The sequence below is a fragment of the Phalacrocorax aristotelis genome, chromosome 20, assembly GCF_949628215.1.
Source record: "Phalacrocorax aristotelis chromosome 20, bGulAri2.1, whole genome shotgun sequence".
Classification (NCBI taxonomy): Eukaryota; Metazoa; Chordata; class Aves; order Suliformes; family Phalacrocoracidae; genus Phalacrocorax; species Phalacrocorax aristotelis.
This window is the reverse complement of record NC_134295.1, coordinates 623,561-646,127: the sequence shown is the minus strand read 5'-3', so window position 1 is coordinate 646,127 and position 22,567 is coordinate 623,561. Positions and strand designations below refer to the sequence as shown.

Here is a 22,567-nt window from a genome sequence, read left to right as displayed (position 1 = left end):
CCCTGTATCATTGCTTGTTTCCTTTTGAAAGGCTGTGCAGTACAGCAGGTATGTAAGTGGGCATCCATGTAAACTGTAAGGTCTAGCCACAACGTGGCTTCATAGCGAGGAAGACGGTATTTGCCATTTCACTCTCTGTCTCTGCCAACAGGACTCTGTTTTATACAGCCCCTGTGGCTGAGTGACTAAGAAATGGCTCCTGAGCAGCAGTAGCTAGCTTAGAGCACATTGCTGGGTTTGTCAAACTACGATAAATGTTAAGGAAAACATTGGTTTACGTCTTATCAAGAATAGATTTCATCTCTGGTGGGTCACCCAAGCTTTTTATAGCTGCCATAACTTGGTCCTAGAGTTTACTGAATAGTTTTTCCACCTGGTGAAATCTAGCTAATCTGGCGAACTTCTGGTGAAATCTGGACCCATGCCTGTCTCCGTGCTCAGGGGACCCTCTGCTCTCATCCCAGACAGGAAGGTCCTGCGCTCTGTCCCCTTTAATCCACCAGTGAGTAGGTTCCTGTTGCAGTTTCCCCGAGTAACCTGTAAAAGTCCTTTCCCACCCCACTAGTGCTGAACAGGAGATACACCCTTGCAAATTGCATCTGAAGGGGAGGGGAACCTCCCTGCCTCAGAAGGGAGCCAGGAGCATTCCCTAGACTCCAAGAAAGCAGCAAGGAGCTGAGCTGGACTCTGGTAAACCGCTGGGCACATTCTGTGGGAACTGGACACAGAGAACAAGTTATTTCACAGAAAACCGAAGCCAAGACTCTACTGAAAGGTGCTTCTGTAGCTATCGGATACCTTTTCTCCTTCCAAAAATAAAAATAATTACTCCTTATTCCCACCAATGTATTTTCTTGTCCTGCATGTCAAGGACAAATATTTCAGTCTGCGAGGACCACTGACCCCAAAAAAAGCGCCAAGGAGGAAGGAGGCCTACAGATCTCTCCCTCTATGACATCTCTACCTCTTGCAAGGTATCTACTTGTGACAAAAACTTCTTGAAAGCTATCTGCTAGCAATAGAACAAGAGGAAACATCCTAAAGCTGTGCCAGGGGAGGTTTAGATTGGATATTAGGGAAAATTTCTTCACTACAAGACCGGTCAGGCACTGGAAGAGGCTACTCAGAGAGGTGGGGGAGTCACCATCCCTGGGGGTGTCCAAAAAATGTGTAGCTGTGGCACTTCAGGACATGGTTTAGGAAGCCTGGGGGTGTTGGGCTGGCGGTTGGACTTGATGATCCCAGAGGTCTTTTCCAACCTTAGTGATTTTGTGATTCTATGAAATGAAATGGTTCACTCAATCCCCGTGCCTTGGCATGTGCTGCAGAGGGCAGGCAACAGCCCAGCCTGTATCTGTGGGGGTCCATGTTGTGCATTCAATTATTTCCACCCAGGCAATTCAAACAGTTTCCTGTTACAAGGATCAAAATTAATCTCCTGGGTTCCCTCCAGTGGAGCAGAGAAACATCTAGCAAAGGGCCAGGTATTTCACTGCCGCTAAAGCCTGCCTGGCAGATGGGAAGCTTCACGGGACTTGGCTGAGTAGATAAGACAGGAGAAATACTGCATATTCAGACATAGAAGCATATCATAGGCAGGACAGGAAGAAAAGGAAACAGGAACAGCTAAACTGACAATGAAACAGCATTTTTCTAAGTGACATGTTTTGCTGCCCCAACCAAGTACTATCCAGTGGAAAAGATCACTCTAACTGCAGAAGCCCACAGGTCTAGTACTTCAGCAGCTTTGACCGCAGGCTGCACTCCTCAAGAGGCCGTGGTAAACCATTCCACCAGTCAAATTCTCGTAAACATACATGACTCTAAGAAGCAGAAGCATAATGTGTCTTATATTCTGAGCATGAGCCAGCAGTGCCCAGGTGGCCAAGGAGGCCACCAGCCCCCGGCCTTGTGTCAGCACTGGCGTGGCCAGCAGGAGCCAGGCAGGGATGGGGCCCCTGTGCTCGGCACTGGGGAGGCCCCACCTCGAATGCTGGGCTCAGGTTTGGGCCCCTCGGGACAAGAAGGCCCTTGAGGTGCTGGAGCGTGTCCAGAGAAGGGCAGCGGGGCTGGGGCAGGGTCTGGAGCACAAGTGTGCTGGGGGGCGGCTGGGGGAGCTGGGGGGTTTAGCCTGGAGAAGAGGGGGCTGAGGGGAGCCCTTCTCGCTCTCTGCAGCTGCCTGAGAGGGGCTGGAGTGAGGGGGGGGCTGGTCTCTGCTCCCAAGTCACCGGTGACAGGACGAGAGGAAACAGCCTCAAGCTGCGTCAGGGGAGGTTTAGGTTGGATATTGGGGAAAATGTCTTTACTGCCAGAGTGGTCAGGCACTGGAACAGGCTGCCCAGAGAGGTGGGGGAGTCACCATCCCTGGGGGTGTTCAAACGCCGTGTAGCTGTGGCACTTCAGGACACGGCTTAGGAGGCCTGGGGGTGCTGGGTTGGCAGTCGGACTTGATGATCCTAGAGGTCTTTTCCAACCTTAGTGATTCTATGATTCTTATAAGCATTTCAAGTTCTCACAGGACTCATCCTGAGCTACCTGAAAAAAGTTTAAAGATCTGCAACATCAGTACCATCAGCCAGGAGAGACATTAGACCATCTGAAAGCAAATGCTACTAGAAAGGCCAGTGTTTCAGTATCAAAAGGAAGGACTCTGGGACAAGCATGACTGGGATTTATCTCTAAGCTACAAATACTTTGATGGGAACAAGAGGCAGACAAGTTAGAGGGACAGCACATCCTCTGGGTGAGAGACTGCACTCTGATACTCTGATCATCTGAGGTACTGCCCAGCACCACTCTGCTCTTACACCCAGGAAGCAGAAGAGATTGCACCTGAGCAACAGAACCACAAAAGTTAACTGACATTTCCCCAGAACAAATGTGGCTAATCGCTGCCTTGACAAGGAAGTTGTGTTCTACCAACGTGTTAATGAAGGACGAGACTCTGCCAACAAAAAGGAGTTTCAGTGCCTGAACAGAGCCAGGCTGCACAGTTCAGTGTCTCCCCGACCTCTCAGCCTACTTTAGTCTGCTGCTAGTTATTGTTTGGCTCTTGTGTCCACCCAGACATCACCAATGTTATTTTCTAAGCTACGTTTTGCCCTCTGAGGTTTGGCTCAAGCTATCCACTAGCAGATTATACCTAGCAGGACAAATGAAGCAAAGAAACTTTGTATGCCTGTATTCACAGAGAAAATAGTCTGCTGTTCTGACAGCTACTTAATGTAAAATAAAAAACCACCAAAATACCTTAGTTTTAATAGGGAAGGATGTTTCACTTTACATCTGGTCACAGACCAGTGCATGAGAGACAAAACAAAGGCTAGTGGAGGGCACCAGCCACCTTTCAGCAGATTCGTCTAAGTCCTAGGCCCGTCAGAAAGCACTACCTTCCTTGGGAGCTGCTTTTCCTGCAGAAATCTATTTGGTAACAACTTGATCATGTCGATCCTCCCTAGCAGGCAGAAATAGAAGGCAATTAATCAAAACTTAAGGAGTTGAGACACCAGAGGATGGAGGCATCTCTTCAGGGCAGCAGAACCTATCTTTCCGAAGAGAGACCCTGCAACACCTAAGACACAAAGAGCAGCACAAAGGATTGCGTGCATTTAAAGATGAAGGCACATAAGAGAGCAAGTCCAAGTTAAAGGAGCTGGCTAACAGCAGCGAGGAAGGAAAGCAGTATCTTAATGGAGGCAGCTACCCACAGGACCCTAGTACGGGGATCGTCATCAGGACAGATGGGCAGAGTTTGCAGAAAGGTCTCCAGAGCAGTCTGCCAGGCACATGTGGATCCATCATATCCTCCATTTCGAACGCCTTTGAACAGTAGAGAATCTCTTAAAAACTTAGAATATATACACAAAATAGGATTTAAAACATCAAAACTCATGTGTTTGAGCTCATCCCATAGCTCCAAGGAGTTACACTTCCAACAGGTGCCCAAGTGCTCCCAACCCATCCGTGCTCCCCGAAGGCAAACCAACAAGCTGTTTTCAGCACAGACCCTGGCATACCTGCATCCACCCAGGCAGCACCCAGGGAAGGGGTACCCCCTCCCCGTCCTCCCAGGTGCCACTCTGCAGGACTGTAACTTCAAAATTCAAGACAGAACAAACTTTGGGATGACAGCAGACCCTAATCAGTGTCCACACTGAAGAGCAGCAACATTTCAGTGGCCAGCAGTCAATTCACACCCTTGCAATTGTATTTTTGAATAATTCCAGGAAAAAAACCCCAGTATCTTGGGTAAAAATTTATTTTACATACAGACCATTGCAACTTAACTATTAATTAAGAGAAGTTATTTTTCCTTTACAGAAAGTGACCATCTGGTCTGAGATTAACAGAAGTCTAAGCCTGAGAGCTGGGTTTTTAGTTTGGAAATGAGATCTTGGGCAAAGGGTCCTTCCAAGCACCACTCAGTTCAGCGAGGAGCTGCAGGACTTTAACTGCAGGTCAGCTGCACTGCACAGTGCTGGAAGCAGGTTCCCAGAGTCAGTTCAGACCCTTCCAAAGCTGAACTTGCTGAGAAACTTGATGACTGGAAAAGTATGGATGCATTTCCAATATTTTGTTCAGCTCTCAAACTAGAAATGGAAGTGGTGAAACAGCACAATCTCTGTGAAATACAAAACATTGAGTTACAGGGCAGCAGACAAACAGGACAGCAATAATGGTGGGGACCCTCCTAAGCCAAGTGTTCTACATGTAGCGGGTTCCTGGCCAAGTTCATACTATGGCCCTAGTTCAAATGGACAGAGTACAAAAAAATACTTTGACCAATAATTAATTGTACTGGAAACAAACAGTCTACTAGAAAGCGATTCTTACTCTAGGTGCCAGTGAGTCCTTAAAAGCAGGGAGGGGACTGAGGAGCTGCACTTGGGCAGTGCTGCCAGGATCATTCACGCTGCTCCATTTTTACTTTGGGAGGTCTCAGGAAGGTCCTGTTTTTCTTTTCTTTCTTCCCCTTTGTATTTGCCTGGAAATTTCTCCAGCTGTCCACACGACCATCCCGACTTTCCTGGGAACAAGCGAGAAGAAAGACAGTTAAGTGCAAGAGCCAGAGAACAGGCAGTACATACAGATTCAAGAGATAGGCAGCAATTTCCCCCTTATCCAGTGTGTAGCACCCCAGCAGCCAGGACACACAGACACTGTGAAGAGCCAGAGCAACAGACACAACACAGTGGAACTACAAGGGAGCTTACAAACACCTGTATAAGCACTAGCTGCTCTGGACAGAACAGTCCTGGGATGATCCACTTCAGTGTGGGATCCACACACTTGAGGCCCATCTGACCACACCTGTGCCTGCAATACTGGTGCTACAATAGCTACAAGTAAGTTTTGCTGGTAACCAGTGACCTGGGCTAAGCAGCAATTGAAACTTCTGACTAGGGACAAGAATGAACTGCTGACAGAGCTGAAAAACACAACACCTTAATTTACCAGACCTCTTTCTGTAAAGGTGATACCAAAGCCATATTGGTGGGCTCTTCTCCCCACACAAGGACAAACCCAGGGTTGCGCAGGATCTTTTACTAAGAGTCTACTTAAATTATCTTATAGCACCTGCAGACAAAAGTCTCCTTTCTCTCCAGGGGCATTCCCTGCAGCATGGCAAAACATTGCTGAGGCCCATCCTGTAAGTTAAGCTGCTGATTACCTCAAAGTTCTTCTGCCATTCTCGCTCTCGTTTAGCTTTCTCTTGTGCCTCAATTTCCTCTTCCCTCTGCCGCTTCCTGGAATGGAAGCCACAAAGAGGTTATGAACCCACAAGCATCTACTTTAAAGAAACACAGTAATACTTTCAAAACAACCCAGAAAGCTCTTCTGATTTCTTGGCAGACTAAAGTGCAGAACAGATAAATGTGCACACCTAAGATAGCACAGCAAATAGAATTTTATTTCAAATCTGGTAGGGCAGCAAGCATAGAAGATGCTTTGGCATCACTGACAGCATGTGTGTACTTAATCAGTGAGTCAGCTCCTCTTGCTCAGCAAAACAAGTTGGACTCCTTCATAACTCTAGAGATACGTACCTAGAACTGTTGAGAGTACACATTTTGAGAAGTTCATAACCACTTGAGCTGCAAGGTAAGAATGAAATCTCTCCCCCCTGCCCCTAATTTTCATGTGTCATCAAAAGCAGTGCCCTGCACCCATATCGGACTGCCTTCACTGACTGGTACAGAAACCCTGCTCTACGCAGGGAGCATCCGCAGCCAGCGCTCAGGCAACGTGTGATAAAAACACCTAAAATAGTTCAGAATCACAAAGGCCACAGGGTATTTCTGGCACTTAAAATTTTTTTAAAAATCAATTCTTTGCATGCCAACAACATGCAGAAATGTGTCACTGTTGCAGCTGGCCTTCATGCATAGACGTAAGAGTATATAATCATACCAAATATATCAATTTCTTAACTACAGGAGGGCAGGTTTCCTGTCTGCCTGCCTCAAGCACAGAGCTCTACGACCCACGGGTTGCCCAGAGAAGTGGTGGAATCGACATCACTGGAAGTCAGCTTGACAGGACCAGTGTAAATCTAACCCAAGGCCCTGCCTTCAGCAGGGGGTGGGACCAGATGATCTCCAGGTCCGTTCCAACTTAGACTTTTCTAAGACTCTGTGATTCCTTATCTTCTCTGAAGAAGCATGAGGTGGGAAATGGAGCCTGAACTGCACAAGCAGACCGCTGCTCATACCTTTCATGCATTTCTTTAGCTTCTCTTTCTTTCCTCTTAATTTCCAGTTCAGCAAAGAGCTTCATCGTCTGTTTGTATACAGCTTGTTTGAACTGTAAAACACAAATCTGGTCTTAAAATAATGCCCGTTTAGCACAGTTAGAGAAGTCTCTTTTACATAAAAATATGAGAAGCATAAGAAGAATGTGAAGCTTATGTATGCCCATATAACGCCATATGCTGCCTTAGCAGCACTCAACAGCAGCGGCACAGGAAAGCCTATAAAACACTGCTGATTAAATTCTGGCCCTGACACCAGGAAACAACTACTTATCAGCCTCATATTAGTCTCATTTTCACTTGTATTCACAAAGCCGTGCCTCATCAGAACTGTTTATTCCAAGCTCTCTTAATCCTGTTAAGCCTTGCAATGTTACATTTGACCATAAAAGGCAAAATGGTCACCGTTTAGATAGTAATTTCCCAGCAGATCTCCTTGATGTGTTGTAATAGTCTAGCATTAGCTTTACAGTAGGAAATATCAGTATACTTAAGACAAACTTCATTATTAAAGAACAGCAAGAGACTTCTGAAAATCAATGGGAATTAAGATGGTTATGGGGTTAACTGTGGTGATACCAAGAGGAAAAAGTCACTTTGTAGGGGGGAAAAAAAAGGTGACAGCAGTAAGACTAATGATGTCAGGGTTTGATACACATCTATCATTCTGTTAAAGCCTCTGGTATCACTTGACTTTTTCAGACTAGAAACCAGGTAAGAACTAAGTTATCTCATGTCTTTTTTAATAAAAGTGATTTGTTGCAGAACAGCACATCTATCCCCAAGTGCTAAAAGGAAGAAACACCCGAAACAGCTCTTACTATGAAGTGTCACAAAGAGCATGTTTTAGACATGCTGCAGTGGGTCCTACACGTGCCTCTGCTGGCCACAAAAATGCCACAGCTCCAGCATTCACAATAAAAGAAATTCAGTTCAGGAAAGACTGCATGATGCACAAGCAATGAAGACTTGCTACAAGAAAAGAATTGGCTATTTTGATCTATATAATCTCATTATATATTTACTCTTTATACTACAGTTAAATTATTTTCTAAAATATTACCCAACCCCCACAGGGCACTCTACACTGGTTATTCAGGGTGTGTTCCTCTGTGTGTGTAAGGATTTACAACACTCTAACAAGTCTAATAAATCCTTCCGTACTGGTTTTGACTCTTAATTCCTCAAAACATATTCTGTACTCCCCAGTTTCTCTGAACAGTGTATGGCTTACAACTTCAGGATCATCCTCTTCTACAGTGGGAGGTTTTCCATCCTTCTTCAACTGCTTCTTTTTTTCTTTCACCTAAAGATTAAGAACAAAAGTAAGAGCTTAAAAAGTATTATAGGGCTTACATACTTGTATCCCCCCACTCCACTGTCGGGGAAGAACTCTGGGTGACAGTAAGTCCTTGATTCGGATTGATGTTGTACCTTAGACCAAAACCTCCTGGTCCTAGGTCCAGATAAACACATACAAGATCACTATTACATGAACTGTAGTAATTAAAAATGCTATGTTAGATACTATTCACTCAACGCAATGCCGTTGTTGGGTTTTTTCATTTGTTTTTAGGATATATTCATATCCAATATACAGTATCCAAACCAGCAGGAGGTTTGCTTCCTTTTGTAATATTCACACGACTAACAACAAGCAGAACATACAGTGTTCCTTGGTTTAGAGTATCTGAGTTCTCTCGTATCATCTGCCTTCTCAAGCTGCTTGTGTTTTAGTCTGCCCGCATCACTTAACTAACTTCTTGGCCAGTGCAGCCCAAGCTCCTTTTCTTATCTTATAGGTCATTTTCCCCCAAACTTCCCAGTTTCCTGCTGTCACCACCTATTTTCTTCCACCTACACACATATGAACTGCATCATTCATTCACAGACTTGAAAAAAAATATTTAGGTCAGATCATGCAGTCTGACCTGATTATTACAAGTGCTGAATTTCACTGAATTATCTTACATTGAGCTCAACAGCAGTCTTGGACAGAGCACATTTGTTCATGCCTTGAGGAGCTCAGAGTCTACCTGCACTCATTACAAGGTTTGCTCAGCTCACTTTTTAATGACCTAAACATGCAGCAGGTGTACCAAAAAGCAAATTACGAAGGACTGATTACCACTCACCCCCATCCCTGGACATTCCTATGGAATACTTACAGTGTGTTCCACATATTCTTTTCCTGCCTGTATCACATCCAAGGCTCTCTTCTTTTGCTCCTGATCTAGCAGCAACTTGTATGCTTTATCTACAGCTAACAAAAAGCATCAAGATTAATAGCACCAGTAGTCACATTCACAAGGTATCACAAGGTTGCTACTTGTTGGCCATACAAATTTTGCTTTGTAGAATTTGGGGGGGATTTTGTTTCGGTTTTGTATTTTATTTGTTTGTTTGGTTTTTTTTGTTTGTTTTGTTTTTTAATACATCTAGGTAAGTGATATCATGATTAGTCGAATGAGATTTGGGGTACAGTAACGGCAGAAATTGTCAGACACTTTTTGGAGTTAGCAGAGAGGAAGTTATTGGTAACAGGGTGGTAGTTATTGGTTATCCTACCAAGTGATTTAGTTATAGGGCACAAGGTAAGTTTAAGGTGCATGATACCGCACCGGAATGCAAAGCATATGCCTAAAACCACCACGTTACTTCTGTCATACGGTCTTTGAATAAAACCTAATGCACCGATCCAACAGTTTTTCTTGAGCAATCCCAAAACCTCCCGGACTTGCTTGTTCTGTTGCAAACTGGCAATACCAACACCGCCACCTAGTGAAATTCTCTGATGAAATGCCACCCCAAGCATCAGCTCCCTCATCTAAAGTGCCTCTACAGCAATTCTTCCGTCGGTCAGTGGGGCCTCCACCCCTAATAAACATTTAAATCAGCTACAGAAAAATAGTGGTCCAAGTACCACCATATACGAGCCCAGGGGAAGGGTGAGAGCGTTACCTTCAAACGCCTTCTGGGCTCTATCTGCATCATCTTGATTTTTGTCTGGATGCACCAATATTGACAACTGCAAAAGAAAGGATCTTGCTATCAGGATCATTGTAAAGATGAAGAATATTGCAGAGATTTTTGTGAGAGGAAGGAAATGGTCTCACATAGAAGGAATCACAGGGGATTGCATTCCTTCGTGTATAGGCAAATCAGCCGACAACATGTAGAAGTACGTATCAGTAAAAGCTTGTAAATCAAATACAATTCCTGTAATAAACAGGCTGTCTGAGAAAAGCTGCAGCTTGGGATGTACAGAACAATATGAACACCCTTCACTCGCAGCGCCTAGGGCCAATATGAACCCCTTGATCACCCAAGTTTCGTATCCTTGGTCTTAAGAAGAAACAAACTTACAAAGATTATCCTCAGCTGAAGTTTACCTTTTACTCAACATCTCCCAAGGAGTTGTCTGGTATCCCTAAGGCTGTCAAAATATTTAAGAGTGGATAAGCTCTTCCTCAGGCTTAAGAAAACTTTCAAGTTTTCTTAAGTTAAGTTAAGAAAACTCTTTCCTGTACTCTTGGTCCAGCAGAGACAGGACACTGATTGCTACCATCTTTAGGGCCACCTTAAATGGGCTGGAAAGCACATGTTCTCCACCCTCCTCTTCCAGAGAAAGAGAAGGCTCTTTCAAATCCCTCCATATGGCATTCTTTTTTTCAGACCTCTTATTTTTGCTGCTGCTGTATAGACTCTCTAGTTTATCTGCATCTTTCCTAGTATAACGTTCAAAACCAGTCACAGCGCAGCAACTGGAAATGCATCAGTGCCAAAGAATGCAAAACAATGACTCCCTGAACCCCACATGTGGCACTTGCTAGTTCACAGCAAAAAGGTTTGCCTCTGGTCCTAAACAGCAGCATGCTGTTGATTTACTCTGCAATTTGCTACAGCCAACGTCTTTTTCCTTCTGTTGGCCGTTCCACATTCTGTATTTAGATGTTTGATTTCTTCAATACACAATTCCATGCACTTTTTTCGTTTCATCACATTGACTTCAAAACATTCCCCTGTGGTATTCTATCAGCCTAAAGCTAAGACAGGCCCAGTTTATTGATTCACAGAACTGAGAAGTCAGCAGCACACTAAAAGGTTGTCCTCCCACCTTCCACACATAGAAGCAGCCCATGTCACACCACCAACTTGGCAGGTGTGCTCCTGTCAGCCCACACAGCTTCCTGTCTAAAGACAGCTCCTGATGTTTCCACTGCTAATTCAGGGAGGGATCAGCCCTCCAAATACTGTGTTTCTTTGCTGCATACACTGATTAAATTCTAATTTCTCCTGCAACCGTGTCAGCAGGGTAAGTTTGGGGTAGTGTTTCCTGTGGTGCACAGGGCAATGCAGATGGGTCAGTGAGCAGGGCTGCTGCTGTTCCAGGTAACCAAACGACTGCTGAAATTCTTAAAGAAACCTCACAGAAAATACACTTCTGGATCCAAATCCATATATTTGAGAAAAATACCTTTCCCCAGTTCTTAATTTCTGACAAATTTTGACCTTCCCTTTGAAATACAGCTCAGTAAGCTAATTATAGACATGGGCATATCAGTTCGCAATAGCCTCATCACACACTTTACAGGCAAAGAAGCATACCATGCATGGACCAGGGACACTTCTGCAGCTCTCTTCTTGTTGATACAAAGATTGTTCTATGCATTTCTTCCCAAAATGGCTACTCCTCTACCCAGATACAGCTTTACCACCATTTTTCTTGTTCCCAAGCACAGCTGCACAATCTCTACAGAGCTTCTAGTCTCCTTCCAGAGGCTTCAAGTGCAAAAGCCAAATACCTGCCGGAATCTTTTCTTTATCTCTTCATCTGTGGCTTCAGGATCCATCTGCAGTACCTAAAAGAGATCATGAGAGCAGAGCAAGTTTGATGATACTCCCCGTGTTTCAGGTTCCCGCAGCAAGCTCTAAATGCTTGGGTCACTGGCATGCAGACACGACCCCAGAAACCTCCTCCCGTCAGGGAGCTGCTTCAGCACATGAGTTTTCACCTAGTAAAACAGAAATATTTTAAGAGACACCATGTTTGGCACATTGTACTTCTAGCAATGCTAGATCCCTCTGACTGTACCAGTGTCCCTTCCACAGTCAATTCGCATGTAGGCAGCTGCCATTCCTAAAGAGCCACAATTGGTCTAAATCTTCAACCAGTCCTGTAGCAAGGCTTAACTTTGGCAGAAATGGAGGCATATGGTGGCTTTGGGACGCTGCTGGATCATTCATAACTGGGAACTTTGGGCAGGAAACATACTACTAAGTAAGAATTTATTCATTTTATCATTTTGAAAGAAGACAGAAGAGTTTTACTGTTTGATTTATTTCCATGAACTAGCCCACTTATGCACACTGGTCTGACACTAAGAAGCTGTAAATAAAAACCACTCTCTCACAGGAAAGCTACAGTTTACTTCTAACTGGCACTCTTAATTTACTCAAGTCGAGTACTAAGATCTACACAGAACTGAAAGTCGTCACAGTGAATCTGCTGACTGATCCCGCTGACCAGCCCTAAATCAAGACCACTAAAAGCTTTAAAAAGGCAGATAAAGATGATATCAGGAAGGAGTACACACAGGAAATGCCAGCTCCAGAGGAACACCACATTGTTTTATTTACTGTCTTCCTCAGGCTTTCACGCTCATTAAGACTTTATAACCGACTGTAGCTGGACTCAAACGATATGACCCGCAAGGGAATTACCCGTTTTCCAGTGACTCCTCAAAGACGGCTCACTAGTGTGAGCAGCGAAAGCCCTTCTCTCATTCTATGCACTAGACAAGTTCAGTGGGTTCTACATCCAAAATAAAAGATACAACTAGAAATGCCGAGTCAAGAGCGCTCAGAACAGAACCCGACAAGCATGCCACTTGTAGCTGTTACGTTCTCATTCAGAAGGTACCTCCTAGCACTGATCTGCCAAATCCTCTGATGCTGTTGCATGAGGGAAAAGAGTCAAAATAATATAGTTTGCAAATGTCATTTAACAGTGAAAAAGAGAGCGAGCACATATACGCCATCCTTCTGTCTTCTGTAAACCTTCTGCACAGTAATCTATATCTAGGGAACGTATTTATCTTTCTTTATATTTGGTCTTTCTACTGACATAAATACCCAGTAAATCTGGAAGTTGGTATAGCAAGTCAGAAGGGAGGATAAAATATTCCAACTAACCTCAAAAGGGTTCAAGTTGAAATAGGAAGATCCAGGTCGAGTCAGCCTGTCAATTTGGTTTTTTGATGTTAAAACAGAGTCTCGTTTTTCAATTTGCTTTACCTGAAGAACAAGAGACACCTATATATTAACTGACCATCACGTGCTTACCTGTTTTCCCGTGTGATTACATCACCAGTCGTCACTGTCCCACACTACAAATCACAACACCTCTCACTCCTCCCAAGCCTGTTGTGATTTTATGCCAAGTACCAGCAAAGCACCTTTTTTAAGCTTTTCCTGCAGCATGACAATAGTTTTACCATTATATTTAACTACATTTTAACTTCTGCCTGTTTCTCTTACAGCTTGCTCGGCAGCTGTGGCTTTTCCCCTAGCTCTTCTCCTACACTAGCACTATCATCGTGATTCCTTGGAAACCTACCGCAGTACAGCTTTTATACTGTAAAATGCACAAAATGAAACCTCAGGCTGAATTCTTACTAAAACTTTGATGCCGTTGAGCATGGGGACAGCCCATTACGCACATTAAGTGACACCAGTGCAACCACACAAGTCCTTCACTCTGACCACACGTTGCTTAGTTCAGTTCAGTTTACTTTTTGTTCTTCGCAGTATTAAGCCAAACCAAACCGTGCATTTACACTTAACGTTCACCTTTATTTAACGACACAAGCACCCACCAAACCGGCACTACCTTCCCGCGGCCGGGCTCGGAGAATCGCACCCGAGCCGCGCACCAAGTGGCAGCGGCCGAGGGAAGGGGCCCCACGCCCTCCCCACAAATGGCAGCTGCCCATACAAGGCCGAGCGGCGGAGCACAGCCCGAGGTTACTGCCAGAGACACGGCTCCCACCGGGTTTACCGGAGGGACGGCATGGGGGCCGCGCGCTCCGCTCCTTCCCGCAGCGGGGGCTGCTCGGGGCGCGGGAGGCGCCGCGGGGCCGGCGGCTGCAGCGGGGAGAACGCGCGGCCTCCGCGGGCCGAGCCCAGACCCGCCGACACCCGCCTCCCGCCCGTCCTGCCCGCGGCCGGCGCAGCCCCGGGGCCCGCCCCGCCCGCGGCCGCAGCCCGACGGGCTTCCCTCAGGGCGGCGGGGCCGGGGCAGGCGCCGCGCGGCCCGGCAGGCCCCGGCAGCACAGGGGAGGCCGCGGGGCGCCAGCCGCGGGCGGGCGGGGCGCGGGGGGTCGGGGCCGCCCGACACCTCGACGGCGCTGGGGCGCCGGTACCTCGTTATAGAAGGTGAGGAACGCCTCCTCGGCGGCGCCGCCCGCCCCGGGCTCCCCCGCCGCCGCCGCCATCGCCACCACCACGTGACGCCGCGCGCGCGCACGTGATCAAGGCGCTGAGGCCGGCGGGGCGGGCGGCGCCCCCGGCACGTGACAGCCGCGCGCGCCATGGCAACGGGCCCGTCCCCCTGCCGTCGTCCACCCCTTCCGCTGCGGCCAGGCCCTGCGGGCGCCTCCTGACGGAACGGGACGGGACAGCCCGTCCCGGGGCGGTCCCGCCGGACCGCTGTGCCCTCCCTGGCACGGGGGGGCGGAAGGTGGAGCCCCGCCGGAGCGGCGAGGGGTGAGGTGGTGTGGGAGCGAAGGGTGCGCATGCGCGGACCGTGACGTGCGGGGGGCGGGTCCCGTCCGCGCGGCGCTCCAAGGGCAGGCGGGCGATGGCGGCCGTGGTGGCGGCGGCGGCGCGGGGCGGTCTGCGCGGGGCCCTCCTGGCGCAGCAACAGCGCTGGGGATCGGGATCGGGCGCCGACCAGGTGGGCGGTGCGGGGGCGCGGGGCCGGGGGGCGTCGGTGCGTCCGCCCGCCCGTTCCCTGCTCACCGCCGTCTCTCCCGCAGCTGGGCGAGCTGGGCAGCGGCGCCGGGAAGGGCGGCGGCGGCGGCGGCGCCATCCGCGAGGCCGGCGGTGCCTTCGGGAAGAAGCAGGCGGCGGAGGAGGAGCGGTACTTCAGGTGAGCGGGTGGCGGCGGGGCCCGTACTGGCGGCTCCCGGCGGGGACCCCTGCGGGGCCCTGCCCGGCCGGCGCTGGGCCCTGCCCTCCCCGCCGCCGCACGCCTCCGCGCCGGGGCCCGCGGCCGTGCGGGTGCTGCAGCCTGTGTCGGGCTTTCTTGCAGGGAGAAGGAGAGGGAGCAGCTCGCTGCGCTACGGAAACACCATGAGGAAGAGATCGATCACCACAAGAAAGAGATAGAGCGTCTGCAGAAAGAAATTGAGCGCCATAAGTATAAGATCAAGAAGCTTAAAGACGATGATTAAGCTGTTTGTTGAATGTGCACGGCCAATGCTGATTGTGGTGTAAAACAGCACTGAAGACTCTATGCTTTGGCTCACGTAATCCAAATTTGTGCAATTACACTGCAGTCTGCAACAATGTCAAATAAACTACTCGGCCTCTCTTTTCTGCTCAGTAACTGTCTAATGAAAAAAAACATCCACTGTCTGGTTTTAAACTTCATTGTTCTTCCAGAATACTCTCGAGTAGGCAGCCCCATACAGAACATCACTGTTTTCTTGAGATTTATTTGAAAGAAATGGCCATTGGTACTTGGTATGCTAACTTTAGTTAAAGCTGCAAGAAGAGTTGGGGAAAAAATGGTACCTGGGCAGGGACCCGTTCACACAGAAATAACCTTGTCTCCAGAAAACTTGCTGTGGAGTAGTGGGGAGATGGCTCTCCACTGAACTAGAGAGTATCTATGTAAAATAAGGTTCTCTTGTTGCATGTAGTGTTCAGTGCCATAAACTTACCACTCTAATTCATTGTCATCTCAGTTGTGGTGCAAGTTCCTGGGGCAAGACAGCTGGGAGCCAGGCTCCTACATGAATGTTGTTTTCCATAAAGTCTTTAACTGTCCAACAGTGGGTTTTTTCTGTCTCTAGTTCTCAATGTCCCTTTCCAAAAAAGGATAGATTAAGGTTCATTTTATGCAGGTTCACTCGCTTTTGTGATTTTTAATACAAGAAATCCATCATAAAACACAGGGCAAGTGATCCACTGAAATAGCATGGCTTGACAAGAAGGGGCTTTTATGTCAGAATGGGCAGGTAAGAAAAAAACTTTCCTTCTGCACCTGCCCGGTTGTGTCTGTAAATCTGCCCCAACAGGCTTTGCTTCTACAGCTGGTATGAGGTCCGCTGTGTGACAGCGTGTGAAGTTACACTGGGAAGTGTTGCAGCAAAGCTCGACTGGGGGAAGCAGGTGGTGCTGCCCTACTGGAGCCTTTGATGTAGGAAGTGCTTTGGCAAGGGTGCGACTGGCTGGCTGAAGGTGTCCCAGTTCCTCCCGCGTCAACCCATACATCCCCAACCAGCTGCTCCCCTTGGGCCACTCTCCTTCACCCAAGGAACACGGCAGCCAGTGGGACAGCTTGTCTGTAGAGTAAATGACGGCGCTATCATAATGAAGAGCCCATGCCCTTAAAAACTCTTGTTTAATGAAAATGCCACCTGTGTGGTCAGCTGTGGAAGAGAGCAACTGTGCTCTGGTGTCACTGCTCGGCTTCACTCAGTCTGCAGGAGGTGGGCTTGCAGGGGGTTGTGTGCAGAGCTGGCTGTGGGGTTCGTTCTTTTTACCTGGGGCCGATTAACCTCAGCCAAACATATTCATCCCTCCCCCTCCCCACATGTCTGGGGATATGAAACCTGCTGGGAAGAGCTGTGTCATGAAAAGCAATATACTACTGACCTGCTCAGTTTTTACCCATTTAAAAGTCCAAACTTTTACCCATTTGAAAATCTTTTTCCTATTGTACCTGTCAGCTGGTTGGTTTCCCCCCCAAAACTGGGGGTTCAATAGCAAGGTGCCCCATTGAAGACCAATTTCTTGGCATCGCAGGTACAGTGGACTATGGAATAGCTGAAATAAGTATTAGGACAACTTTATATTTTGAAGGGAACAGATGAGGGCCTAAATTCATGGCTTTGTGATTTACTCTGCATTTTTGGGCACCACTGAAGTCTTAACTATGCCACATAAGCTCAGCTGCAGAGCCCCTGCCCAAGAACCTGTAAGGGAGAGGGGGTTTGCTGTGAGACTGAGTGTTGTGAGTTGGAGTGCTGTTACCTGCCGTGCTGCCAGGAGAGATGTTACAGACTCTGAAGTCCCCCGAGCTCAGGTGTGCGGTACAGCATCACGCGACACAGCAGAGAGCTTTTTTTGCCCACCAGCATTCCCTGAAACACATCTCTCTTTCCTCATGTTTCAACTTCGTACAAGTTTTAGGGGGGTTCCTACACTGGTAGATGTGCTGGGTCCCCTACCACGAGTTCATAAAACCATCCCAATTTCTGGGGAGGAAATTCTAGCTAATTCACTACTTTGCAGACACCCTGACTTTAGATTATGGCAACGGAAGTACACACAACGAGGACAAGCTGCTGTAGATCTTGACCGAGCAAGTGGGCCGGGGAGAGGAGTCCCTTTCGAGCAGCAGTTGGACTGGCAGACGGTGATTGTAAAGCCATGCCCACAGACTAAGACTGCTGGAGAAGCTGAAGGGATTAAGGATGCTGCTGCATAAAGTGGACAGCCTCCCTCCTGCTTCCACCACTTCTCTCTTGTGTTGTCGTGGGTGCGCTGGACTCGTGGGGCAGCCATTCAGCCTGTTCCCTCACCAGCCTGTATTTTTGTTCTGAGCCCCATGAATCTCTTGCTGGGTTAGCAAGTTGAATGGCTTGTGGAGTCCAGAAGCACCAAAATCACCACCAAGCAAATGCGAGTACCAAGGAGGGAGGGGGCTGTGTGGTGGCAGCAGTCTTCTCCCGTCTCTTGAAATTACCTTTGCTAAATTAGAAAGGTCTCTATTTTTATCCAGCTGGCATGATAACTGATTTTGCAGCCATCCTCCTACAAGGGATTCCACTTACCTGTGAACCTTAATGCCTTGGGTAGCATCTGTTCAATTTGTCCTCATGATGAGGTTTCTCTACCGTATTCCACCCACTGAGCCCTTCTTCCAGGGACTCCCAATAATCTAAATCTCCCTGAAACCAGCTTGCTTTAGTTTAACGCCAGTGACACTCTGGCCGTTCCTAGTTAAAAGGCACTGTTTTATTTCCTTGGCAGTGCAGGTATCTCTGCCTAGCAAAAGGCCCCTCTGCTGAACTTGTCTCTGGAAATCACAAGCTCCCCACCCACCCCACCACCTGCACCGACTCGTTACCAGGGCCAGTTTTGTGATCTACTGAGCTCCTACAAGAGCTCACAGCAGCCCAGTCCTGGCACAGCACCTGTCCCTTTTCTCGCGCTGGTTCTGGTGCTCATTAAAACCACAGATTCAATTGCAGAAATGTCTTGCCCTCTTCCCTGGGGTTAGCAAGAAGGATGAGTTTGTGCAGTGCCTAATCAGTAGCAAAGGTGGTTCAAAGTAAATGTTCAAGGGAGACCTCTGCCTTTTGGAGAGGGAGACGTTAAATCATCTTGTTTTGTGTAGTTTCATTATCAGTGCCTCTCTTCAGAAGTGGTTGTTTCCTTCTATTGAAAGTTTGAACTGTCAGTCTCTGCAATAAGTTACCAAATTACATAGATGGATGTTGCTCGTTACTGATTCGTGTAACAGAGCAGTAACCCATCACAGGTGAGTATACCGGATCTGGGGTGCTTTAATAATGTTTGTCTTCCAAGTGGAGTGCAAGATGGCAATAGCACCAGCTTGAACATGTTTTTTCTGCAGCTCCTTTGACAGTGCTTGTGATAAAAAACATGAGACAGGTAAATGTGAAAGATGACCGAGTTTGAGTTACAGACAGACCTCTTACCAGAAGTATTTCAGCTACCAGGAGGTGGAGATGATTTAAGATGATTGCGTTTGGTCTGATGGATGTTTCACCAACAGGGTTTGGTACCCTGGAGTGCACTGCAGTACCGTAGGCCTTCTGACAAACTACATGAGCATTTGTGTGAGTAGGAGCAAGCTACTTACCTGGGGTTCGGAAATCCACTCCCGGTGCCAGTAGATGGAGAGATGCCAGCTGCAGACTGCGGCCACTTCAGTGCCTGTGGTTTGCTGCAGAACTCCAGGCCAGAGCAGGAGTGCTGAGGAGTAAAATGGGGTTACGCCTCAGACGTGATGTAATGGCTGGGGGGATAAGAAGGTACGAGCTGTCTAGAGACCTTTGCAGAACTCCCCCTCAGTCCAGTGTGACCTGGAGGACAGGGCTCAGTTGTCTTTTGGAAATCGGTAGCTCCAAACTGCCAGCTGGTTTCGGTGCAGAGGAACCAAAGCCCAAAGCTGATGTTTGAGGCTGGTAAGGCTGCAAGGATGGCGCTTAACTCGGATAACAGGCCATAGAGGGGCTTATTGTTCTGGGTTTTCTCAATTGCGCCGGAAAGGCTGATGGCATGAATAGCCACCCCCCCACCCCATCCCGTGGGCACAGGGGCACACAAAGGCAGGGATTCTTCCCTCTTCCCTGCCAGCACTGGTGCATCCTGGTCACTCAATTGTTCCTCAGGGTTGGACCGAACCCGTTCACGACACCCTAACTCAACAGCGACCTACAGCACAGATTTATGAAGAAAAAGCTTAAATTCTTGGAGTGGCCTTTACATTTCAGTGAGATGCTTATCCTTCCTTACCCCCAGTCCTCTGTCCTATCTTGCCCCTGTAGATCACAGCCGAACACCACTTGGCCACTGCAGAAGCAGGAAAAGTGCACTTTTTTTTGGCTAAAACTGAGCTGATGATTATTGCTGCAGCAAACAGAAGCTTCTTCCCAAGGCACCTAGTTTGTGCTGCATCCTACACAAATATGATGGAAATGGCCAAGAATCCTTGGCTGAGGGGTGGGGACAGAAGTGACAGAAGAGGAGAGAGAGATATCCAAGGTCTTCAGCAAGCTGGCTTTAGTGTGAGATACCCAGGTTGCCGAGTCTGGTCTCTTTGGGCCTTTTGTCATTCTAGTCCTCCCCACTCCAGAGCAGACAAGGGGAATGAGGCAGAACAAAGACAAAGCACATACTTATATTTTCCCAAAAATCAAATAAACTGGCTCTGTGCAAGGCAAAATAAATGCATGTGCAAAATATAACGTGGTAATAACAGCACATGGCCTCTGTAGGCAGAAATTTTCCTGAGCATGTCCTTGCTTTAGGGGGTGGAGCACAGTGTGGGCTTTTAGAAAGTTCCTCACTGATAAATAAAGACTGCAGATTTTTTTAGAGACAAACCTCCCCTCACTGGAAGCCTGGGCTTCTGCAAACACAGGAGAAGAGCTGCACGCAGAGCACCAGAGGAGGAGATGTGGAGGCAGGCACATCCACGACACATTATCCATAGTAGCTGCACTGATAATTGGTCAGAATAAAAAGTCTAAGGCACCAGAAAATGTCATATTCCATATATATGCTAACAGCTGACACACAAGCTACAGCAGAATCAACTCTGTCATCTTGCAACTGATGTGGAAACCAAGGAATTTCAGTGCAAGCTTCAAAGAGGAGTGGCAGACTGACGGGAGCAGGCTGAGCCTCAGCAAAACTCAATCTCTGGCCATTAAGACTAGCAAAATGTCAGCAGGTCACAGGGCAAATACATATAGCTGCTGAAAAACCTGACCCTTCACCTCCTTTGCTGTCTGCTAATGGATATGCTCACCTTTCTCCCACCCAGGGACTCCTGGGTGCTGAAGGACTCAGAAGAGCAGAGGCAGCCTCACTGCCAGGTGCCGCTGTCTCCCCTCCCCGCTTCGTTACCAGCTGATGACTGCAGGGACACCGTAACCTTCTGCATGCTCACAAGGCAGCAGGACTCGTTGCCTGCTGTCCTGGACTGATACAAGCCACATCTCTGCAGTGGAGATTAACCTTGTCCTTGGTTCAAAGACAGTTTTTGTTCTGCCTTGCCTTGGCCCAGGACTAAGTCAGGTCTTGTGTGCATCTGTTTAATTCCAACCAGAGAGAGCTGTAACTAGTATCATTCCAGGACTTTCTAGCAAAAATTAAAATTGAAAAATCTAGCAAAAATTTAAAATTATTCTTCATCCCAGAGATTCTAGGACCTCCTTTTGGGCTCAGCTTGCTGCCTGGCACTGGACTAACCCTACTTCCTGCAGGCCACAGCTTGTCCCTTGCTAGAGGATTTCGACGTTCAGATCATTTGGGGCCAAGGCTATTGTACAGAGCATGAGACCAAAGAGCAAAGTGGCTGCCAAGGCACATGGAGGAGCTAGGGTGGCAGTAGCTGCAGATGTTCTGGAGTGATATAACAGAACCTGGTCTATAAGCCAACGGGCTGTGGTCTACAGCCAGCCTGGAGCTCTGGCACTATATACTAAATGGCAATACAATAAAAGATACCTTCTTCTGATGTCCTGCTGCCTTTAACAACCAAGCACCCAGAGAGTAAGAGTAGGTCAGAGCTTGCTTATAGAAAGAAAAGATGGCGAACCCCCAAAACATGGAGGGCAAGAACATCCGAAAGTAAAAATGGAAGGAAAGGATCACCTTCAACTGAGTTGAAGTTGATTCACCTTCAACTTCACTTCAACTAAGCAGCATAATTCACTCAAAACTAACAGCCTGTGCCCAGGTGGCACAAGCAGACAACTGCAAATGCACTGAAGGATGCAGACGTGCCTCCACATCAGAATTTGGTCAGGCCAGATAATGTGTGTGCAGTCTGCAGCACACAGCAGAGAATTTTCAGACTTTTTCTCAGTGTAACAAGGGTTCTATTGTCATGTCAATCAAAGCTTATACACCTCACCACAGCAAAAAAATATCAACTAGACTGCTCGATGGAACCAGTATTATAAGGGAAATAATTTCAGTATAAGTATAATATTCCAGTGAAAAATAGTGCTAGATCCCCTTAAAAACATGGGGTAGAGCCGTGGCAGCCTAGAGTTAATCCATGATTAATTACAAATTCTATCTTATGAACACCAGTTTATGAATTGCTTAAATTATTAATCTCTTGGCAGAAAAATAGCATGCTAAAGTCCTGTACTGGCAAAAACATGTCAGGCTTAACACAAAATCAGTATTGATTTTGGGTAGGAAATGAGAACTGCCAAAAAAAGCCCTACCCCCAAACCCCACAGCCTGCTAATGCTCACAACTATCTGCATATAATTAATTACCCACAAGGAGCTTGTGAAATACCAGTGCAGAACAGGTAAGAAAGTGTCAGCAGCGCCACTGAGGCTTTGTTTTGGCAATTAGTACATTAGGAATCTTCCAGCTGTAAGATCTTGTAGGGCTCAACAACTAAAACTATTACCCTGCCAGAAGCGCACGTACCTCAATATACATTTTGCTGTAGTCTCATCACGTGCAGTTGTCAGCTGACAGGAGGTATCTCAGTATACTCCATATTTCACTCCTGGATACTCTAAAATATTTAATAGCTTTGCAGGACATTTATTAAGCACAACTACAGGGACCGATGCCCAGACCCCTCCATTCCTCTCCATTTTTGTGCTGCGAGAACTCCTTAAACCTATCACTCTTAACTCCCAGTAAAATAAACTGCTGCTGTGAACTCAAATGGGTAAGGCAATGAACAATTACAACTCCTTCATCTTTATGCCACAGTAGACCCTACAGTCAGGAGAGAAGAGGTGTCACTGCTGCCCGACATGGCGGGGAAGTTGCGGAGGCAGGGTGCGTTTCACG

General features: G+C 47.4%; 2 protein-coding genes across 2 annotated transcripts; one reads left to right on the top strand and one right to left on the bottom strand.

The window, feature by feature from the left end:
* Nucleotides 1–4,240: 4,240 nt before the first annotated feature.
* DNAJC8 (DnaJ heat shock protein family (Hsp40) member C8) lies at nt 4,241–14,331 on the bottom strand. The gene is made up of 9 exons (XM_075114514.1): nt 14,176–14,331; nt 12,947–13,048; nt 11,557–11,613; nt 9,713–9,779; nt 8,920–9,014; nt 7,986–8,057; nt 6,713–6,804; nt 5,672–5,747; nt 4,241–5,026 (listed from the first exon to the last, which is right to left on the bottom strand). Exons 1-9 carry the CDS (start codon nt 14,245–14,247, stop codon nt 4,904–4,906), a joined length of 756 nt encoding a protein of 251 aa, XP_074970615.1. The 5' UTR covers nt 14,248–14,331; the 3' UTR covers nt 4,241–4,903.
* Nucleotides 14,332–14,548: 217 nt separating this feature from the next.
* Nucleotides 14,549–15,347, top strand: ATP5IF1 (ATP synthase inhibitory factor subunit 1). The gene is made up of 3 exons (XM_075114515.1): nt 14,549–14,708; nt 14,791–14,903; nt 15,066–15,347. The coding sequence occupies exons 1-3, from the start codon at nt 14,613–14,615 to the stop codon at nt 15,205–15,207; spliced, it is 351 nt and encodes a 116-aa protein (XP_074970616.1). The 5' UTR covers nt 14,549–14,612; the 3' UTR covers nt 15,208–15,347.
* Nucleotides 15,348–22,567: the final 7,220 nt, after the last annotated feature.